This window comes from Limanda limanda, chromosome 15 (genome assembly GCF_963576545.1).
Source record: "Limanda limanda chromosome 15, fLimLim1.1, whole genome shotgun sequence".
NCBI lineage: Eukaryota > Metazoa > Chordata > Actinopteri > Pleuronectiformes > Pleuronectidae > Limanda > Limanda limanda.
Genome location: NC_083650.1, coordinates 11,290,275 through 11,310,320, shown reverse-complemented (window position 1 = coordinate 11,310,320; position 20,046 = coordinate 11,290,275). Strand labels below are relative to the sequence as shown.

The following is a 20,046-nucleotide window of genomic DNA, read 5'->3' as shown; positions in this document are numbered from 1 at the left end:
TATTTTTAAATCTGAATTTGTTTAACAACTTGGAACCTTTTCATGGACCACCTCATTTACCCTTTAAATGTAACGTTTGACATTTTGTTGCATGTACTTTCTCGTAATAACTGGATCAAGCCTGAAACCCACTGGCAGCACTAAACTGTGGTATTCTTCCTTTGTGCCGCTATTCCAGGCTATTCCGGTGGTTTTAAGGGGCTTTCTCATTTCAGTCTGATCTTCAGGAGGTACAACGCTGCTTCATTGGTTAAGGTCCAGTAATTACCTTGGTCAGTCTGAAATCGTCTCCCCTCTATTGAAGTCCTTTGTTGTGTTGGTTCATTGTCTTGCTCAATGATGAAGTGTCCTGATTCCTATGGATGCATCTCTCTGTGACTTGTCAGACAGTTTTTGTTGGACTTGTGGATTGATTCTGCTGCTCCCGTCATGAGCAACATATCAATAAAGATTAGCGAGTTTGTTCCGGAAGCAGCCATGCACACCAAAGCTGCAGCAACACCTCCACCAGGCTTCACAGATAAGCTTGTATATGTTTTGGATCATGAGCGGATCACTTCACCTTTCCATCACCGTGGTAGAGGACAATCCTGATGTCACCAGCTCATAAACCCTTTGTAACTCAACTCTGTAATTTCCGACTGGCCTTCAGATTCTTACCTCTAATGAGGGGGTTTGCATCTTCCTCAAACAGTGGATTGTGTTTCCTTCACTCAATGGTAATGCCAGTAGCTGTTGTTTGGGGTTTTTCTTTTCTGCTCTCTGGGATGTTTCTGTCATCAGCTGCTGTTGTCCTCGGTTGACCAGTTTGACATCTGTTGCTAAGTACAGAAAATTGTCTCTGATCAGGACATTTAGAATTGGTGTGTTGGCTACGCCCAATGTTTGTGCAATAGCTCTGATCGATTTCCCCTCTTTTCTATAAAATGGCTTGTTCTTCATCAATAGACAGCTCTCTTCTTGTTTTCACATTTCCTCTTTTTTTCCCCTCACCAAATGCAGTCTTCCCGGCTGAAAGCTGAGCTGGAGTCGACTTTCAGAGCTGTTTAATGTTTAGGCAATCAATCTAAAAGGCAATATCTGGGCAACAAGAAAACGCCCGTCAGTCACAAGTTGGGTGGGTTCAAACAGAAGATGCTATGTCTAGTTCTTAATGCCTGGACCTAAAAACTGATATTTTTATATTTAACCCAGCTGTGCAGCAAAAACTAAGGAATTACCATTTCAATACTGTGAGATGACTGTATTTAAAGGTTTATGGCTAAGACACTCAAGCGAGAGCCTCAGGCGATTGTTTCCAAGACAGCAGCCAGAATGATCAAGGAGAGGATGTGCTGACGAAGGTTCAACGTATTTCGAGCTGAACTATCACGATGAGTCGGCCATATGGAAAGAAAATTATTTCAAAATTGAAATTAGACACATGTACACTCATGCACCTCCAGCCCACGATGAAAGGTTCTCTGAAATGTTTTGCCGTTCTGAATTTTAATCATATTCATGTCTGTGTATTTGTGCGCGTGTGTGTGTGTGTCTGTTTGTGTAGTCTCAGATGAAGATGAAGTCTGCGGCCGTCGTGGATGGAGGCTTGTTCACAGAGAGCTATTGTAACATCTGCAATGCCCAGCTCATCTCCGAGTCCCAGCGCACCGCTCACTATGAGGTGAGTCTTCTTTGCTCAGAGTTGGAGGATTTTTCTCAGCTTCCTCTTTTTAGCATCACTACACACACACACAAGTCGGATAGAGGAACACACACAGGAACGATCGCTCAAAACAAAACAAAAAGAAATGCTGCTGTGAATACGCATTGACAGTCAGATCTCTGCACTGTTCACCTTGCATCAGCCTCATTTGTACCAATTTATGCTTGTGCTCATGCATTACACATTGACTAAATGCAGCATGCTATTGTCAGTCACTTGCACACCAACAAACACACACACGTGCACTTTGCTTTAATGTAGTCTACTTCTCAGCGGGCTCCCAGAGAGTATTTTAATGAGCATCCACTAAATAGTCAGCGCACTTGCATTATTTACCTGGCTGTGTGTGTTGCATTTGTGCGTGTAAATTTGCATGTGCACTTGTGCACGTTCTGCATTGAGGTCGTCCTCGATTACAAGACACAATTGGGATTAACGAGCAGACTAATGAGGACAAGGGCCTCCTCTAGAGAGAATTAAGCAAGGACAACGGCAGCACGTGTGTCCGCACGACTGTGTACCACAGTTAGTAGACGGTTAACCAGTTGTGTCTCTGGACCTACAACTGTAACAATACACAGCCTTGAGTTGTGCAAAAAAATTGACACACTGAGTCACTGCATGGCCTCAATTTTCAACCCTGACGAAGGATCTCTGCAGAGGACAGAAGATAAAAGACACGGCAAGAAAGCCAGATTGAATATTGCTTAACGCAAGGAAGGTACATTTTTACTTTCATCACATGTCATACTCAATGTAATTAAAAGACAAAGAGACAATAGCGACAAGTTTTCGAAGGAAGAATAATTATGGGAGATGAACTACTGAGGAGTTCAGGGTTAAAAAAACAGGGACCTTATTTCGCATCTTTATTCAAGAGCATGGTCTGTGAGGGCAACATTTCTTCATTTCACATTCACATTTTTTTATCTCTCCTTCAAAACCCTGCCCTCGCTCTCAGAAAGCTCTTGTGCATAATAGCTCTGTTCCTGTGTTCGCTCGTGTGCTCTAGTGAAACTTCGGCTCTTAGATTTCTGCTCTCGCTTTTGGATTTTTGTGAAATATCAAAATATCTATCAGAATTCCCAGACTAATAGCATGCATGGTATGACATTGAGCAAAGAAATCATTATTTTGCATTTCTTCCTCTTCTTGTTATTCCATTTTCCTTCTCATTCAACTTCTGATCATTCTTTTTCTCCTTCTTGACCTCCTTGTCTTCCTCCTTCATTTTCTTCCCCTCCTACTCCAACCTTTCCTACTCACTCTTTTCCTCCTTCATCTTATTCTCTTTCTTCTCCTTCTCCCCCTCATTATTGTTCTTTTTCTCCTTTTCATCAGAAGTGATGTGTGTGTTTACAGCGAGGACGTGAGATCCAATCTAAAGCTGTCACTCAAGTCGCATGTGTAGAAACATTTTGATGTCAGGTGTGAACTGAGTCACTTAGACCTGTCCAATTCTGATCAGATCACCTGAGACACAGTTTAATGCCAGGTAGGATCAAGACTGCTGAGATACTGTAGACGCAAATTAGTCCAGTTTGCCTCAGGCTTTTTGTTAACAGCCCCAAAAAAATGAATAATTTGTGCAGATGTTTAGTTTAGCTCCTAGAAACGCCAAAAGTTTTAGCGTTTTAACTTGTAGCGGCTCTTTCTGTTCCCTCACCCGTACAACTCAATGCTCTCTCCCCCTCATAGGCTGTCACACTGTTCAGGGATCAGATTACAAAACTTTTCATTTGGACTCGGAGACAGAACAACACTCTCTGATATTGTGACAAAGTAGTGAGACTGCTTAGTGCGTGAATTTGTTCTTTCTACATGTGTACACAAACACAGGAGGATATGATGTGGATTATGTTTTAAAATAGCTGTTCCCTTCCCTGTCCGTCTCTTCCAATTTGATCTGAGACAGAGGGGACAGAGAGACATGCACAGTCCATTAGGAAAGGGTGAGGACTGAGGGTCAGTGTGGGGTAACCATGGTGACACGCCAAGTCCTGCTTTTAGTCCACATCCCATAGGCATCAAGTACATGACCATTTACACACCTATAAACACAAGCATGCTTTCAGACACAGACACACACACACGCACACGCACACACACACACACACAGACACACACACGCACACACACACAGACAGACACACACGCACACACACACACACACACACACACACACACACACACACGCACGCTCTGACAACATGCATTAGAGTAGTCTGACAATTGAGGAGCTCTCTTGTCTTGGGGGCAGAGGATTCAATCTAAGCACTGGAGCAGCGAGTACAGTGTCTTGCCAGAGTCTCCTGTTCACTTTCTCTCTCTGCAGCTCAACCATGATACACACTCATTTTCATATAAATAATGTAATTACACTTATATTATGAATTCTGGCTCTGGACTAGAAGCTGATTTATTATTTTGTTTCGGGTATCCTGGGGGTCAATGGATTCAATATTACTATTCATAACCTCCTTTGAAAAAAATCAACAGGGGCAGACAGGATCTGAGTCATACTTACAATAGTTCCGTTTTAGTAGATACGAGTGCAGTGCCTACTCTAAGCTGGCCAGGTTGGAATGGGTGGTTTGCTTGGCCTGTGTTAAAGCTGGTTGCAGCCTTCCTTTCTGAAGCTGTAAAAGTGACCTGCAGTAATTCAGTCACGACGAATAAAGACCGGCTGCAGGACTTAGAACCCTGAAGCTGCACCACCTCTGCTGCACAAAGGGCTGTTCACCTGTTTATTCAAAGTTCAGTGAAGCTCGAGTCAGTATGCAGAACCCAGCACTGGAGAGTGGTCATGGATGTGCATCACTTATGTTGATGAGTCCCAGCCGCCGCTGCTACAGAGCGTTGTTAATTCAAAGTGTATTAATATTGAACATATTCTTTGTCTAAATCACATAAAATTCAACATTACACTTCCTTGAGCCCTAACAGTACATTTGCAAAGTGTTAAGAAAATGAGATGATAATTTATATGATTATAGTTGGCACCTTGTTGTAAGGAACCCACGGCTCGACTGTGAGAGTATTTCACTGGCATTTGTGACTAAAAATAAATGTGTGCAATTTGTGAAAGTTATTCAGGAGCCTGTGTGTGAATTCCTTGTTTTTCAATTATTTTTTTATACCATTTTTTTTAAACATTTTGTAAATATTGTACCAATATTTTTCCATTGAGAAAGTAACCACTCGATTTCAAGAGGACCTCTGAGCTTGCATGACCTGCTTATACCTCTTTTACATATAAATAAGTGGGTATATGCAAATACTGTATTTCCAACCAGCTAAAAAACAGCAATTGATTCCTTCTCTATTGCCAAACAGTACATATGCCAAATATTAAGAAAATGAGATGAATGGTCCTCAACATACGTGAGCCACAGAATTGGAATTAGGAGATCGCTTCAGCTCTAACAATAGAAAATACCCTTTTCCTTATGACATTCTGTTTTCATTCTGATCTTTATCCTCTTCTATATTTGAGGGCTGGTTGCAGGCCACCACCTGACTAGTGTATAACAGGTGTGAAAATGATGACTGAACGATAAAGATCCAATACGCACCAGAATTTCCCATAGGGCTCTATCCGACTCTTAATGCTCTTCATAATCTTGACTTGCATCGCTGCACTCTGTCGTACGCGGCAATAAAGATGCTATTTCTATGCGTGTCAACACTTGCTTCCATAAAACACCACCAGCAGTGGAATTTATAGATAATAATAGATGTTACTTTGCGGGGAGGAGTTAAGGTCAGAGCGTGCCGATAAAATGATAAGTATGGAGCAGAATAGCTGTGTCAACCTTGAGCACAAACACAAAGAGCTGTCGAAACACATACACATGATCTTGTTTTCACCCTGCAGTTGTCCCCTGATTTTTATCCTTGTGCATTAAGGTGACAGTTAGCAGCTTCAAGGACGGCTCACTGTCCTTTCATATAAAGACTAGTGTGCATTTCTGCTGGTTGGAGCTTCTAGGCGTTACAGTATGAAGGCCGGTGACAGGAGCAGACATAAACGCACGGGCCTGGAATCAAGATCTGTGATTAGTGAGGTAACTCCAGGCGATATAACGATGGTTCACTTCATACCCGGATAGCATCGCCATGGTAACCCGTGCTTAACATCTAACCTGCTTCGGAGCAGGTCATGTGTTGATAGCCCGGCCTAGTGGCCAATCAGCTCCCTCTGGAAAACGAATCCAGAGGAAGTGCAGTTGATAGTGAGAGGGTCACGAGCGTTCACAGACTGACGGATCCCTTCAGCGTTTTCCTGATGACTTTTTATACGAACGACCCTCATTACCGCAGAGGGACAGTTCCTCAGCAGGAGGTTACCCCTGTGTGGGAGGGCCCCCTGCCTTCTTCTTCATTTCATTTCATGTTTTCTTTTGGCTGCAGGCGGTGTCATTGTGCTTTCGTATAGTTACCGATACCAACCAACAACAGTGACTCATTCAAATTACGAAAGCCATGTGTCTTTTAAATAAGAGATATGATGCTCAGCCTTCTAACAGCTTTGAATTGGGCTTTGTAGAATTGTTTTCTGACACCACAAGGGTTGCTGCCAAGAGAATACGTGTATACAACTTCCATACACACCCAGAAGTATACATCTAAACTACACATTCATTAGATATCATAAGCACATTTTTACATAGATCCTATTATGCCCTAATGAAGGGGTAGTGAAGCCTGTTAACTTAAGAATTCACATTGTTTATTTTGCCGGCAGTCCTTCCCCCGGAAACTATTGTTTTTAGCCTGGACTGTGTGTGTACTTCATCTAATTATATAATTAGACAAATATAATTAATATGATTATAGTTGGCACCTTGTTGTAAGGAGCCCACGGCTCGACAGTGTGACTAAAAATAAATGTGTGCAATCTGTGAAAGTTATTCAGGAGCCTGTGTGTGAAATCTCTGTTTTTCAATTTTCTTTTTACCTTAACATTTTGTAAATATTGTATCAATATTTTTCCATTGAGAAAGTAACCACTTGATTTCAAGAGGACCTCTGAGCTCACATGAGACCTGCTTATACCTCTTTTACATCTCAATTAGTGTGTATATGCAAGTACTGGATTTCCAACCAGCTAACAGACAGCAATTGATTCCTTCTCTATTTCCAATAGGAGAGTTTCTTTCCATCACTGCCATTTGGAACCAGAGCTGATTAGAACCCTTGTTTATTGCAGAGTCCTTTGAGGAAACACCAAATAAATGATAGCAGGTGATAGTGGGAAATGGGCTGTATAAAAGCTATAAGACCAGTGATGTTCTGTTTCTAATCAGACTGAGTAACTGACTATTTTAGCATTTGGAATTAAAAAGAACTCGTTTATTATCGAGGTGTTTACATTATTTATACTGCCGATCCTCAACAGTGCAGCATATGCAAGTGAAAATTACCATTTGTGAAAGTGAATTATCATTTGGCACCGGGGTCGGAAAGATGCACATGATCCCTGAGCTCCGACAAAAAAAACTCATTAGCAAATCAGCGAGGAAAAAACACTGAGCTGCAGCTTCTCATTTTAATCCAGCTCTGAGCGTCACTGTCGCCTGGAACGAACGTCACATCGGCCGTCACTGATCAGACGGAGCTGTCGTCGGTGTGTGTGCTCTCAGCGCGCTGTTGTCAGTACTTGTCGAAGATAAGAGTCAAACCATCTCTCTGTAACAACACTGTACAACCAAGAGTGAACCTTTCCTCAGTTACAACAGCTAAATCGACTCCCTTACTCCCCCGTCACTTCTCTATCCAACGTTGTACTCAGGGCTGCCAGAGAGCTGAGACTGGCCCGGGTCAATAGTCACTGAACAAAATGTGTCCGAGCATCATCGCTGTAACTGATATAAATTCTTTTCTATATTTTTTCCAACTCGGCATGTTTAATTTAATAGATTTCAGGTCACTGACTGTTTCTTTCTTTCTCTCCCTCTCTCCCAGAGTAAGAAACACGCCAACAAGGTGCGTCTCTTCTACATGCTTCACCCTGAGGACGGAGGACCGCCGTCCAAGAGGCTGAGGCCAGATAACCCAGTATGCATCTCACTGAGTGTGTGCCTCTGTGTTTGTGTTGCATAACAAACAAAGTTGATTCCCTTTTCTCACCTCATATGAACAGATTGAACTCAATTATAGTTTGAAAGATTCACACTTTCACAAATCTCCATCTGTTTTTCTGTTTCTGTCTTTTCCTTTGACGAACTCTCACCCGAGCGACTCCAGACTTGTCAGGTGCATTTCACTGCAGTGTTTTTTAGAGGAGCGGTTCTATGGTTCTCCAAACCTTAACCTAATTTATTTTAAACTGCTACTTGTTCTCATGGATGTAGATCATAAAAGTTGACTTGACTCAGTCTTATCTTTTAATCGGCCTGCTCATTCTTAAGCTTGCCCATAGCAGTCAAAAGCTCAAGGGAACATTTGTTTGATCCATTGTGTGCAGTTGTGTGCAATAATTCTCCCGAGAGACATTGTGCCTTGGCTGTGGGGTTTCTGGTGAATGGGGAGGCTGATGCCTCAGGACTGCTTTATATCTGACTGTTGTGGGCTATGGCGAGGGAGGTCAGTGCTGTGCTAGTGTTTGTGTGTCTGTCTGCATAAATGTGTGTCTGTCTGCAGGTGTGTGTGTATGTGTGGTGTAGACAGGCCTTTGTGTATTTCTAGGTTTCTAGAATCCTGTTTTGCAAATGGAGCAAATGCTGAGGATGCAACTGCAGACACAATTTTGACTTGCGTTTGTGGGTCTTTGAGTGTGTGTGTGTGTGCGTGCGTTTTACGATTGTACATGCCCTATTCATCTGGCTTGGCTAAATCCCACTCCACACAGACACACAGAGAATACATACATTACACAAGCTGAGGACACAGCTGGTGTAAGAATAGTTTATCAAACCAACTGACAAACCAAGCTGTGCCAGAAAGAGAGGGAGAGCAGGAGGGGGGGCTGTTCCACAGCCAAGACCTTGGGCCCTGTTGCAATTACCTGAGAGCAGCAGTGACTCTCCGTCCCCCACTGACAGCAGCTTCATAATCAAACTAAGGCAATAAAACGTTTGCAGCCATCTGAGCAAAGTTAAGAATTTGTTTTGCTTCCGTCAATCTGGAGGGACCCATAACAAGCATGAAGCTGTACTGGGTGACTGCTGTATACTGGACATGTTGAGAGATTGATATTGTTTGTTTTCTGTGATAACTTGACTTAGTTGTATTATATTTTAAGGACCTGAACATCCCAGCACCTAGATTCTAACGCTTCAAATGGTGGTGACATCCCCAACAGAAAAAATTAGATCCGTCCTAAATCGTCAGACATTAGGATCTGGGGTTAGAACATGTTCCGTGTTGTTTGACCAGGTCGGAAGTGTTTACAGCTGCTCCTGAAGGCCACAGATGTGTCAGAGAGGGCAGAGATACATGAGGAATCGTGTACATTTTCAGACACTGGCTCCTGGAAGACACTTTTTTGGTGCATAAAACTTGTAAACAACAAAAGTTACAGGAATAGATGTTGAAATTCTACGAACGGTCTCACCTCTGCAGACGCTGGCTGCAGGAGGTGTGGGGGGGATGTCAGACTGCTCGTTTAGGAGAGTTGCAGAAATTGTGGTTTTAGTGGTGTGAGTTTCCCAAGCTGCTCGATCATCCAATTAACATTTGTGATGAAGCAGCTTGTGCTAATTTTAAAGTATTATTAAAAATTAAGCAATAAACTTAAGCAGTAAATCATCGCACTGAGCCACAAAAATTGCAGCTGCCACCTGAAAACTGGACCAACCGGAAATCTAATACATAACTGAATCATTTCTTAGAGTCAGACTCTTTAAATTAGCACATGCTGACTGTTGAACCTTGACTCAAGTTGTACAAAAATAACTGGAAAAAAGGTAAAGCGTGCGCACCACATTCACACACTTTTGAAATAGGCATGTCAGAGCCAAATGGCTTTACCAACACACTCGAACGCTCTAGAAATACACACACCTGCGTCTCCATCTGTCTCCCTAAGTGAATAAGACATGACTCAGCCCTCCTGGCTTTCACCTCATATGGGACACTGAACACACACACACACACACACACACACACACACACACACACACACACACACACACACACACACACACACACACACACACACACACACACACACACACACACACACACACACACACACACACACACACACACACACACACACACACTCATCTCATCTGCCACACTGTGACGCACCATGAGCTCCACAGCTAGCACTTTGCTCATAACCTTTCACACTGAGATGTGACATTGATTATCTGACAGTGCTATGAAACCAATATAAGAAGCTACAGTTCTTAAGAGACCAAAAAATTCACCGTTCAATTTGTGGTAAACTTTTGTACTTTATTTTGTTCACCCAGGGGAGGTTTTGTACATCTTTTCCCTGAACTACATCTCAACGTTTTGCCCTCAGGTTTCTCATAGTGATTGACATGGTGCCGTCCGGTGGGAACAGCAGAGAGAGAGAGAGGTCTTTTTTTTTTTTTTGCCCAGTGAATGAAATGCCAGCGTCTACGCAGAGTAAAATGCCATGCCTTGAGGTTTGTGTGTTTGTGTGTGAAAGTGTTTGTCGCAGAACAAACAGAGAAAGTAGGTCATAAAGGTGCTTCCAGATGAAAGGGGAGGGGTGCCTGATCCATTTTTCTTCCGCTATTCTCCTCCCCGCTCTCTCTCTCTCTCTCCATCTCTCAATGTCTGCATCTCTCTTCTCGAAAAGGGCAAGAGATAACAAGATGCAATTTTTCCAAGACCTCCAAAGCATTATTTGCACTGTCGCTCCTTTCAATTTACAATTTACTTTGAGGGCTCCTTTGAACAAAACAAAAAAATGAGAGCGTCTGTTTCCCCCTGTGCTGCTCCGTGTGTATATTTAGCAATGTTTCCCACAGCGTCTTGACACCGCGCGGAGGGAGAAGTGAGGAGGAGCGGAGAGAAAGCGAAACAGAAGGAGAGGAAGATAAACAGCTAATTAGGAGGCTATTGTTAGGCGCATGAGCGGGATGAAGCCACCCAAACACGAAATATCAAGCGATACAGACATCACTGTCAGGTGGCGGATAAACAGGTATACGTGCAGCATGTGCGCGCTCAAACAAACACACAACAATTAGGTCACATGCAAATCGGGTCTCAACAGATGTGTGAGGTGCGACAGGTAAAGGCGGTTGGGAGGAAGACTGAGGTAGGAATCAACGGCGTCAGGATAGGGAGGAAGAACATCGAGTCGGAAACGCCCTTCGTTGTTAAAAGTGGTTCAGTGGAGTGGCAGCTGTAATGAGCTGAGAATAATTCACACGTCAGTCAGACAAGACTGTTCAAAAACTTTCCATGCACAGTCAGTGAAATCCCTCGTGTAACATCTGTCACCGAGCGGAAGGATCTGCGTTGTCGTCCCCCTTCAAGTACGTCTCTGTGTTGCAGACTCCGCTCAGCGGGTTCTGACAGGTGAGATCACTGCGGGCTGCCACGGAGCATCAGCTCAGCCTCTTTGTCCTCATTAAAATAAAACAACAGTCGGAGTCGTGGGACAATATTTCCCTGATCTTGATTTTCCACATCCTTGTACTACAAGGTTTTGGGTAGGACGAGATCTCAAGAGTGTTGCGGGCGGAAGAGGAGAAGTAGAAAGAAAAAGAGGCGAAGGACAAAGTGGAGGGAAAGAACAATATGGGATGGGTAGTGAAGGAGAAATGAAGAGGAGCAGGAAGCTCACTTTAGAGAGGAGGTTTAATAGAATGAGGAGAGATGGCTAATGAGGGGCAAACAGGGGCGAGAGAGGGATGGAATGAATGAGCATATAAAGATTTTTACCTGAGGAGAGGAGGCATTCTGTATCGTTGGGTAAAGTTTGGATTTTTCAAATACCAGTGGTAAATTAATACTTTGAAACAGTTCCGGTGCCTGAACAGTGTCAGTACTGATAAATTTTTCTCACAAAAAGCAAAGCGATGGTCGACAAAACATTTTTACGTTTACAAATTGGAAATTCAAATTTAAACGAAAAGGTTATTCAACTATACAAATATAAATAAGGGACAGGACAAAATCACATGACAAATAAACTACAAAAATATAATACTAAATAACCATTGCCGGCCAAGAAGGATTTCCTTAACCAACCCTAATGATTAATACGACTGGAGAGAATTTGCCTTTTGGCATTAAATTCAAACATATAAATAAATCCACACACTTTCTCTCTCGTCTTTCTTTGGCTTCAATTCTTCATGCGCTAATAGAGCACAATGAGAACTGGATTTGGGAGTGAGGGAGTCTGGGAGAGTTCAGAGCGAACCTTTACCATGACAGCAGGGACAGACACGGGGGAGGAGAGGAGGCGAGGCGGGAGAGGGGGTGGGGGGGAGGACAGGGGGTGGCGAGGGCCTGCCAATACAGATAAATATTTCATCCCACAACACACAGAGTCACTGAGACTGGTGCCCAGAGGGTGAGGGAGGACGCAGGAGGGGGGGCAGAGAGAGGAAAAAAGGCTGAGAGAGAGAGAGAGGGCAAGAGCGAGAGAGGGCAAGAGAGAGAGCGAGAGAGAAGGAAAGAGCGAGAGAGAGCGAGAGAGGGCAAGACAGAGAGAGAGAGAGAGAGAGAGAGAGAGAGAGAGAGAGAGAGAGAGAGAGAGATGAGACAGCTGAGAGACAAAGCTAAGCCTGGAAGGTAAAGGTGTCCTTAACTCTCACATCCACTGTCCATGATGCTAACCAGGGCTGACATAAGACACACACACACACACACACACACACACACACACAGACAGAAACACACACACACACACACACACACACACACACACACACACACACACACACACACACACACACACACACACACACACACACACACACACACACACACACACACACACACACACACACACACACACACACACACAGACACACATCCATAGATACACATAGCACACACCCACACACTCAGATATGGTGTCGCAGACACTTTTCTATTATTGTCCTCTCTCTCTCTCTACCGAACACGGGGGTTGCTCTCCAACTCGATTTGACACCTGGACCAGGGAGAGCGCTGGTGTGAATAGATATAAAAAAGAAAAACAGCGAGAGATAACGGAGGTGTAAAGAAAGAATTAAAGGCTGGGTGAGCAGACAGTGAAAAGGTGGAGGCTCAGTGTGAGCAGCGAGAAGAAGAAAAGAAAGAAGCTGTGAAAGATTTAAGGTTTCACAGACAAAAACAAATAAGACGCAGTTATGTATCTGATCCATTGCTTAGTTTTTTTCTGTTGACCTTATTTCTATATATTAAAGTGCATGACCTGCCTTATATATGTATAATATTTCATTTCAAAGCATTATGTAAATTATGTAAATAAATATGGTAAATGGACATTATTCAGATATAGCTTTTCCAGTCTTATCGACCACTGGAAACACTACAAGTCACATTCACACCCAGTCAGCACAGCTGCCAGCGGCTGTTTGGACTTCACTATCTTCACATTGACACTTCGGAATGCCGAGTGGAGGAGCCAGGGATCGAACCACCGCTCTTCGGGGTTAAAAGGTCTCCTGAGCCACAGCTGCCCGCAGCAACATCCACTTCTTTAACAAGGCATGCCCACGAAAATGTGGAACCAGGCAGCAGAGGCGTAAACACCAAGCTGATATTTTGGCCTGAGTTTCAGACGTTTAGGGGAACGTCTATTGGTCTTTAGTTTGAGAGGATTTTTATAACACTTGCTGGAAAGCTCTTATTAAGTGTTCAACCTGTCTTTCATCTTCTCTGCTTTGTGTTTATTGGAAAACACTGGTGTCCCTGTAGCTCTAAGCAGATCTCTCTTCTTTGATATTACAGACAAAAACTAAAAATGTATTTGCATGTGTGCATGTAACTCAAGCTTTTTCACACCCGGCTTTACAGGGATGTGCCACAGCTCCATCAATCATTACTGGCATTCTAAATTTCAAAAAAATCACTGGATCAGTGTATTTTTCCTGACAAACAGCAAGTATATTTTAATATATTGATGGGTAGAACCAAATATAAGCAGTGAGAGCGATAGAGGAATACAGCTGTGTGTGTGTCCTCTTGTCTATTTGCTATGTGTGCACGTGTGTGTGTGTTTGTGCATTTGTGTCAATCCGGCAGTTGTTCTTATTGTTTGCGTGCCCCTCTCCTGTGGGGAGCGCCTCCTCATTAGTAATGAACCAGCAGCGGAGAAAGGGCAAAGGCAAGGTCTGGGCCCAGAGAGGGAAGATGAATATTTGATCTGCCCTCTCTTTGCTTTTGTGTGTTTGTGTGCATTAGAAAGACACAAAGCACAGTGGGGTCAGCGCAAAGAGGACAGCTTTCCATTTCTTGTCTCCGCACTTTCCTCTTCTCACCTTCGCCTCGCCACACATCTCTTTTCACATCATTCCCCATCTTCGCCACAAATCTCTTTCCCTTTCACCTCCCTTACCCTCTCCTCCCCCGTGGTCTATTTTTCTCTCAAGACACCTCTCCCCCCCTCCGCTGCTCGGTTTTACCATGTCTCCCTCTTCCCTGCTTCTAGGACTGTGCGGAAACAGAGGTGGACAGGAACAAGTGCTGTACCTTGTGCAACATGTTCTTCACCTCCGCCATCGTGGCCCAGTCACACTACCAGGGTAAAACCCACGCCAAGAGAGTGCGCCTGGTGCTGGGGGAGCAGCCCACCCTCCCCACAGGCATGACCAGCCCAACAAACACAGGTATCTCCCACCTTCTGCCCCTTTTGCTTTCCGGGTTTGGTTTTAGCAACAAGGTTAAAGTTACAATCAAACAAGTCAAAAGTCTCAAACCGCTTTCAGACAAGTCAGCTGCTCTAGACATTTTCTGGAACCTTTCTTGCAAGACCCCGATTAAAATGTCTTGAAAATGCTCATGTGAGAATACAGCATGAAAATTATCGTTTCTTACATATGCGAAAATGAAAAACTGGGAGAATACAAATCTGTCCTGTTAGAAAAGAGGTGCAAGAAGATGTCCACTTGGCAAGGCAACGAGATTGGAGAGCCTTTGGGGATAAGGGCAGACGCCAGTGTTGATGTGCTGTAAACAAAAACATGAGATTTATCATCATGTCGTGCCTCCAGAACACTGTGTCCAGGCTCCAGCTCTCTCGCCTGAATGTTCCGGACATTTCGCTGCTGTTGTTGCGTTCTTCATATATGAAAGGCAAACTTCGGGGAAAATGTCAAAACCCAATTTTCTGAGCATTTTGTAGAGTTTATGTCTGGAATGAATTCCTCTCACAGCAGCTACAGAAGTCAAGGGTGTGAGTTGGTGCCTGTTGAGTTTTGGAAACCAAAGAGAAGATCTATAATCAGACTTGCAAGCTTAACATAGACTATCCTACAATCAGACCCATTGATAATCAATACCTTTATGGGATTCCAATCTTGATGTTGCTCAAAGAGCTTGTTCTCACTAAAGACCGGGGTGATTAACACTCACCTCTGCCTGCACACGCCGGTGTTATACATGCATTCACTTTAAAACGACAAGTATCTCTGCACTGAGAAATATTCCTAGTTCAAAGCATATTTTTTTTTTATCTGAAGTGGATTTGCTGAGCTTCAGTCATGCTTCAGTCAAAACGTCTAGCCTGGGTGTCAGAGGAATAGTGTGTGAGGAAATGCAAACATGCCTGAGGTGCAAGAAGTAACTTTGAAGGTGAAGCCCACAGACTTTCATTTACAAAGGTCTATTGATTAAAGAAAGAAATATCCTTGAAAAATCAATACAACCCCAGACTGAATTTTGTCCATGCTCATGATTGTTTAAGTTTAGCGTTTCTTAAGTGTCTGCTGGTGAGTCGTCTCCAGGGGAGCTTTACATAATGTGATTCAAATTGGATTCAAAGTGAAAATTCACAGAGCTATAAACGCACATTCACTCCAAAATGTTATAAACGAGCCCCTGAGTGACTTTTCCTAAACTTTGGCCTACTTTGGAAAAAGTGTCACGTCTGCGCAGCCGTTGCCGTGGAGTTTATGCGGTTTAGTGACAGTGGGACCTGGAGGAAAAGAAACAAGAGAGCGAGAACAAGGGGAGAGAGAAAAGAGTGACCTGGGAGAGAAGAGAAGGAGATTTCAGGAGCGATTAAAGTCAAAAGTAGCCTTCATGATCACTCCGAGATGAGCGCAGCGCAGAAGACGCACAGCCGAGCTGACAGGCTTGCGCGCGCACAGGCACAGAAAAGCAAACCTGCACACACAATCATCGGGAATATACATAAGCAGGATGACTGATGCATGCATATTCACATGGACGCTGGAGAAACACATTTGTAAACCACACTGTGAGGAGGCAGAAAGCAAGGGCCGTGTGTGGTGGAGAAGCCCTCCAGAGGTGGAGAGCCGAGACTCTACCTCCGTTCCCTCCCCTTTCGCACACATCACACACAGACGCACAACACCACCTCCTTGCACTGCTCCCGTGAAAAACACTTACTTCTGCTCCAATGTGCAGAGATCACAGTCATGAGGAAAAAAAGGGTGGGAGAGGAGAAAATACATCAGAGGATCAGTCACTGCACGTGTTGTCCCACAGAGCTGTCAGAGCTCAGGAACTTCCATCGTGCGCGCGCACACACACACACACACACACACACACACACACACACACACACACACACACACACACACACACACACACACACACACACACACACACACACACACACACACACACACACACACACACACACACACACACACACACACACCAAAGATTTTAGGACGGCTTCGTCTTTGAAATTAACAGCGGCAAAAGGAAATGACAGCGAAAGAGTCACGGGTGTTTTGTAAGTGAGACGATGGAGAGGCGAAGGCAAACACAAGCAGCGGGGAAAGTGAGTGGGTGTGGCTGGTGAGATGAGCCGAGACACAGCCATAGATACAGTAACTATGTGAACCGAACCATCAAGGTATGAGCAACCAATCAGCTCACAGGGCTTAGGTCAATTCCACACACATACACACACTCAAACTAAAACACACATCGCACTCCTGGTCGTTGGGTCAACAATCCACATGCAGGCTCGTCAGTTGTAACCAGAGAGCTGATGTTTATTGTGAAAGAGCCAGGCATGAGTCATTTCAACTTAAAAGCTTTTGTGAGTGGGCTTTCGTTTCGTGGTATGAAATAACTAAAGGTGGGATATTGTGACTGTGTATAGGCGGTATAACTCGAAAGTCATTGACACGTTGTAGATGAAAATCGGCACATTTGGGCTTGCCATCTGGTATTAGAAGGTTTTCGCACACAGTCTGGCTGTGGACCAAACCCCCCCGCTGTGTTCAAACAAACTGTTTGAGCTGAGATGATTTCTTCGGTACGCGTACTCTACCTTACACACACACACACACACACACACACAAGCAGCCTATTCTGGAGCTTCATTCATCAGCACGCAAGCCTTCACACATTTCTCTGGGGTGGATTATACATTCAATCTGCCACCCAAACACCCAAACACCCACTCGCACACACAAACAGAAACGCACCACACGCACACCATCGTGCCGGCATGAGCCACAAACCGTGTCCCGTGGACATGTCAGTGGCTGTTGGCTATTAATGGGCAATCACCATGGTAACCGGCGTCATGTCACAAGTAGCAGGTCACCTGGAGAGGAGAGGAGGAACAACAAAACAGGGCAGGAGATGAGAGGTGGAGCAGAGAGTCGGGGGCGGAATAGAATGAGGAGAGATGGGAATGAGGGGCAAAAATAGGTGAAAGGGAGGGATGGATAGAGAGGAAGAGGAGAGAAGACGAGAGAAGAGGAAAGGAGAGGATCTATGTTCCACAGATGTGACCCGCAACAATCAGTTGTTCTTGCTCGAAGTCCTGATTAGTATGATCTAAAACAGGGGTGTCCAAACTTTTTGTCCCGAGGGCCACATACAGAAAAAAAGACCAAGGACTGGGCCACTCAGTCCGCCACGCCCCCCTGCCCTGGAGTGGACTGTTGATAGTCGCGTAGCTCAGTGCGGGGGGGGCGTGGCGTGGTGGCGTTCTGAGGGACAGCTAGCAAGTCAGCAAAGCAATACACCGCCAGACCACTAGGTGGAGTAACGTTTTTTGTCGAAGACAACCCTAGAGACACCTTCTTTGTGTGTGGCAGTCTTTGTCGACTGTTTATTACTTTTTCTGGTGGACAAATTTGTCCCTGATCTTTCTACACAACTTCGATCTGCAAACCAACTTCAGCCGAGATCTCCTTCCAGGAATTGCAGGTCATCTGCGCGTCCTTGTATTTAGTCAGTGACGGGTTATACAAGTGGTCATACTTTCAGATCTCTTCTGCCAAGTGCTCTTCTACGTATTTGGTCCATATACGTTCTTCTAAATCTTCCTTGGTTTCTGCCGATATTATGGGGCATGAAACCGGAAATATGACTCTGGAAAGGATGTAGTTAGCGGACCAATCACAGTCTTGCGGGCTGCTTGAGGCTTGTGTAGCTTTGTCGTATAGTTACAAAAATTGGTGAATGCACGCAAGCACGAAAACACAGAAGCATGCACCGGCCTCTCCCCTGTCGAAGAAGCCTGGCCCCATAAAGCAAAACAAAGTGCTTTAAGTAAGTGCCATTTGAGCGCTACTAAATTTTGAGTATCAAAAAAAAAAAAAAAAATGTTATTTTTTTTATAAATTATATTTTTAGACATTGATGCTGGCCAATTAAAAATGGATGGCGGGCCGCAGTTGGCCCGCGGGCCGTAGTTTGGACACCCCTGATCTAAAACCTAAAGCTGTCAAACGTGGGATATCATGTTGAAATTGTTAATGTAACTGTTAATATACTGCCTCTATCTCTGCTATCCTCTCGGTCTCCTTCCACAATCCCTCACCCCTTCTCTTCTTACTTCCCTCCAGATTCCTCCCCTTCCACACCACTGCCCCCGGACCCCGCCGCGTGTCCGCCTCCTTCCCCGGCCCTGCCCTGGCCCGCGGCGGTGGTCGACGGAAACGGTGGGAGAGAGGCCGGGAAGTACTGCTGCCTGTGTGGAGCCTGGTTCAACAACCCGCTGATGGCCCAGCAGCACTACGAGGGCAAGAAGCACCGCAGGAACGCCGCCAGGGCACGTCTCCTGGAGCAGCTAGCGGGAAGCCTGGATGCCACGGAGAGCACAGGTCAGCCTCTTGGCCTCCGAGCCCGACACAAGTGCCGAGTGAAGGGCAGCAGGGGTGTTACGACTTTATACAAGGGAAGACGATAAGGGGGGATCACACAAGATCTAAGGCACTGAGGGAGCAGTGAAGTGTTCATATGCCGTTCAATGTGGTGTACCTTTCACAGGTTTAAACCGATGTAAGCCACCACACTTATTAACAGATACAATAAGAACCATCAGATTAGCCTTGAATATTTAGTTTAAGTAGTGTCCTACATCTGTCCGTGAAATAAGCCTTTGAGTGAAATTGTATAATATCAGTTGTGGCTCTGAAGTAGCTCTGCCAAGTTGGAAAAAATTACTCCAGTGCCATCACCCAGATATCTAGGGTTGGACTTGGAAGCCAATATTGGAAAGCCTACATTAGAAACTTGATTTGAAAGATGAGGGCAATGCTCCAACTAATGTGGGGCCAAAATAAAGACTCTATCAAGTTGCGTTTTTGTAATTGGAGGAGCTAGGGCCTTTGGAGCTTGACCAGCAACTTGAGACAGCAGAGACTAGGTCAGGCTATCTGCTGAATCCACTGTGAAGACGTTTTTTACCATCTTCACACTTTACATCTGAACACCAGTAGGAGACTAGAGACTGTCTCATTCCACACATACTCGTTTCACTCCAAGCAAAACCAATGGTCGGGTTATAGGTAAAGGGCAAAGTAGCAGTATATTGTAGCGTCTACACTCGTGAACTTTTGTACTTAATTCAGATGCCCCAGACAGACAAGAACCAAGTCCAACTCGTTTGCATATTTCACTAGTGGCAAAACGTAAGGACATAATGTGATTTAGGAATGCATACTTTAGACTTAACTATCCAACAGGATGTGAACACCTACATTTAGAATAGAGAGTGACAGCAATTCTAGCCTTTCGAGGATGTGCTGTTGGAATGGGTGACGCAGGGTGAAGGAGATATATTGGGATGCTGTGGGAGACATCTTCAGACATTGGGATTGACAATTGCTCATATTACTCTGTTGGCATATTGTTGCACCTTCCGTCTCTCCCTAATTAAAAGGTTTGTCTCAGTCCAAGGGAAATTTTCGAATTTGCCACAGTCCAACCTTTCCTTGTGAGTCATTTGGGATCAC

At 44.5% G+C, this 20,046-nt stretch overlaps 1 protein-coding gene across 1 annotated transcript in view; it reads left to right on the top strand.

The window, feature by feature from the left end:
• Positions 1-1,552: 1,552 nt before the first annotated feature.
• zgc:171482 (zinc finger protein) overlaps positions 1,553-20,046 on the top strand; it is a 34,645-nt gene continuing 16,151 nt past the window's right edge. The window contains exons 1-4 of the mRNA XM_061087814.1: positions 1,553-1,663; positions 7,673-7,765; positions 14,304-14,481; positions 18,655-18,912. Coding sequence (XP_060943797.1) covers positions 1,553-1,663; positions 7,673-7,765; positions 14,304-14,481; positions 18,655-18,912 — 640 coding nt within the window. The remainder of the gene's footprint in view (positions 1,664-7,672; positions 7,766-14,303; positions 14,482-18,654; positions 18,913-20,046) is intronic.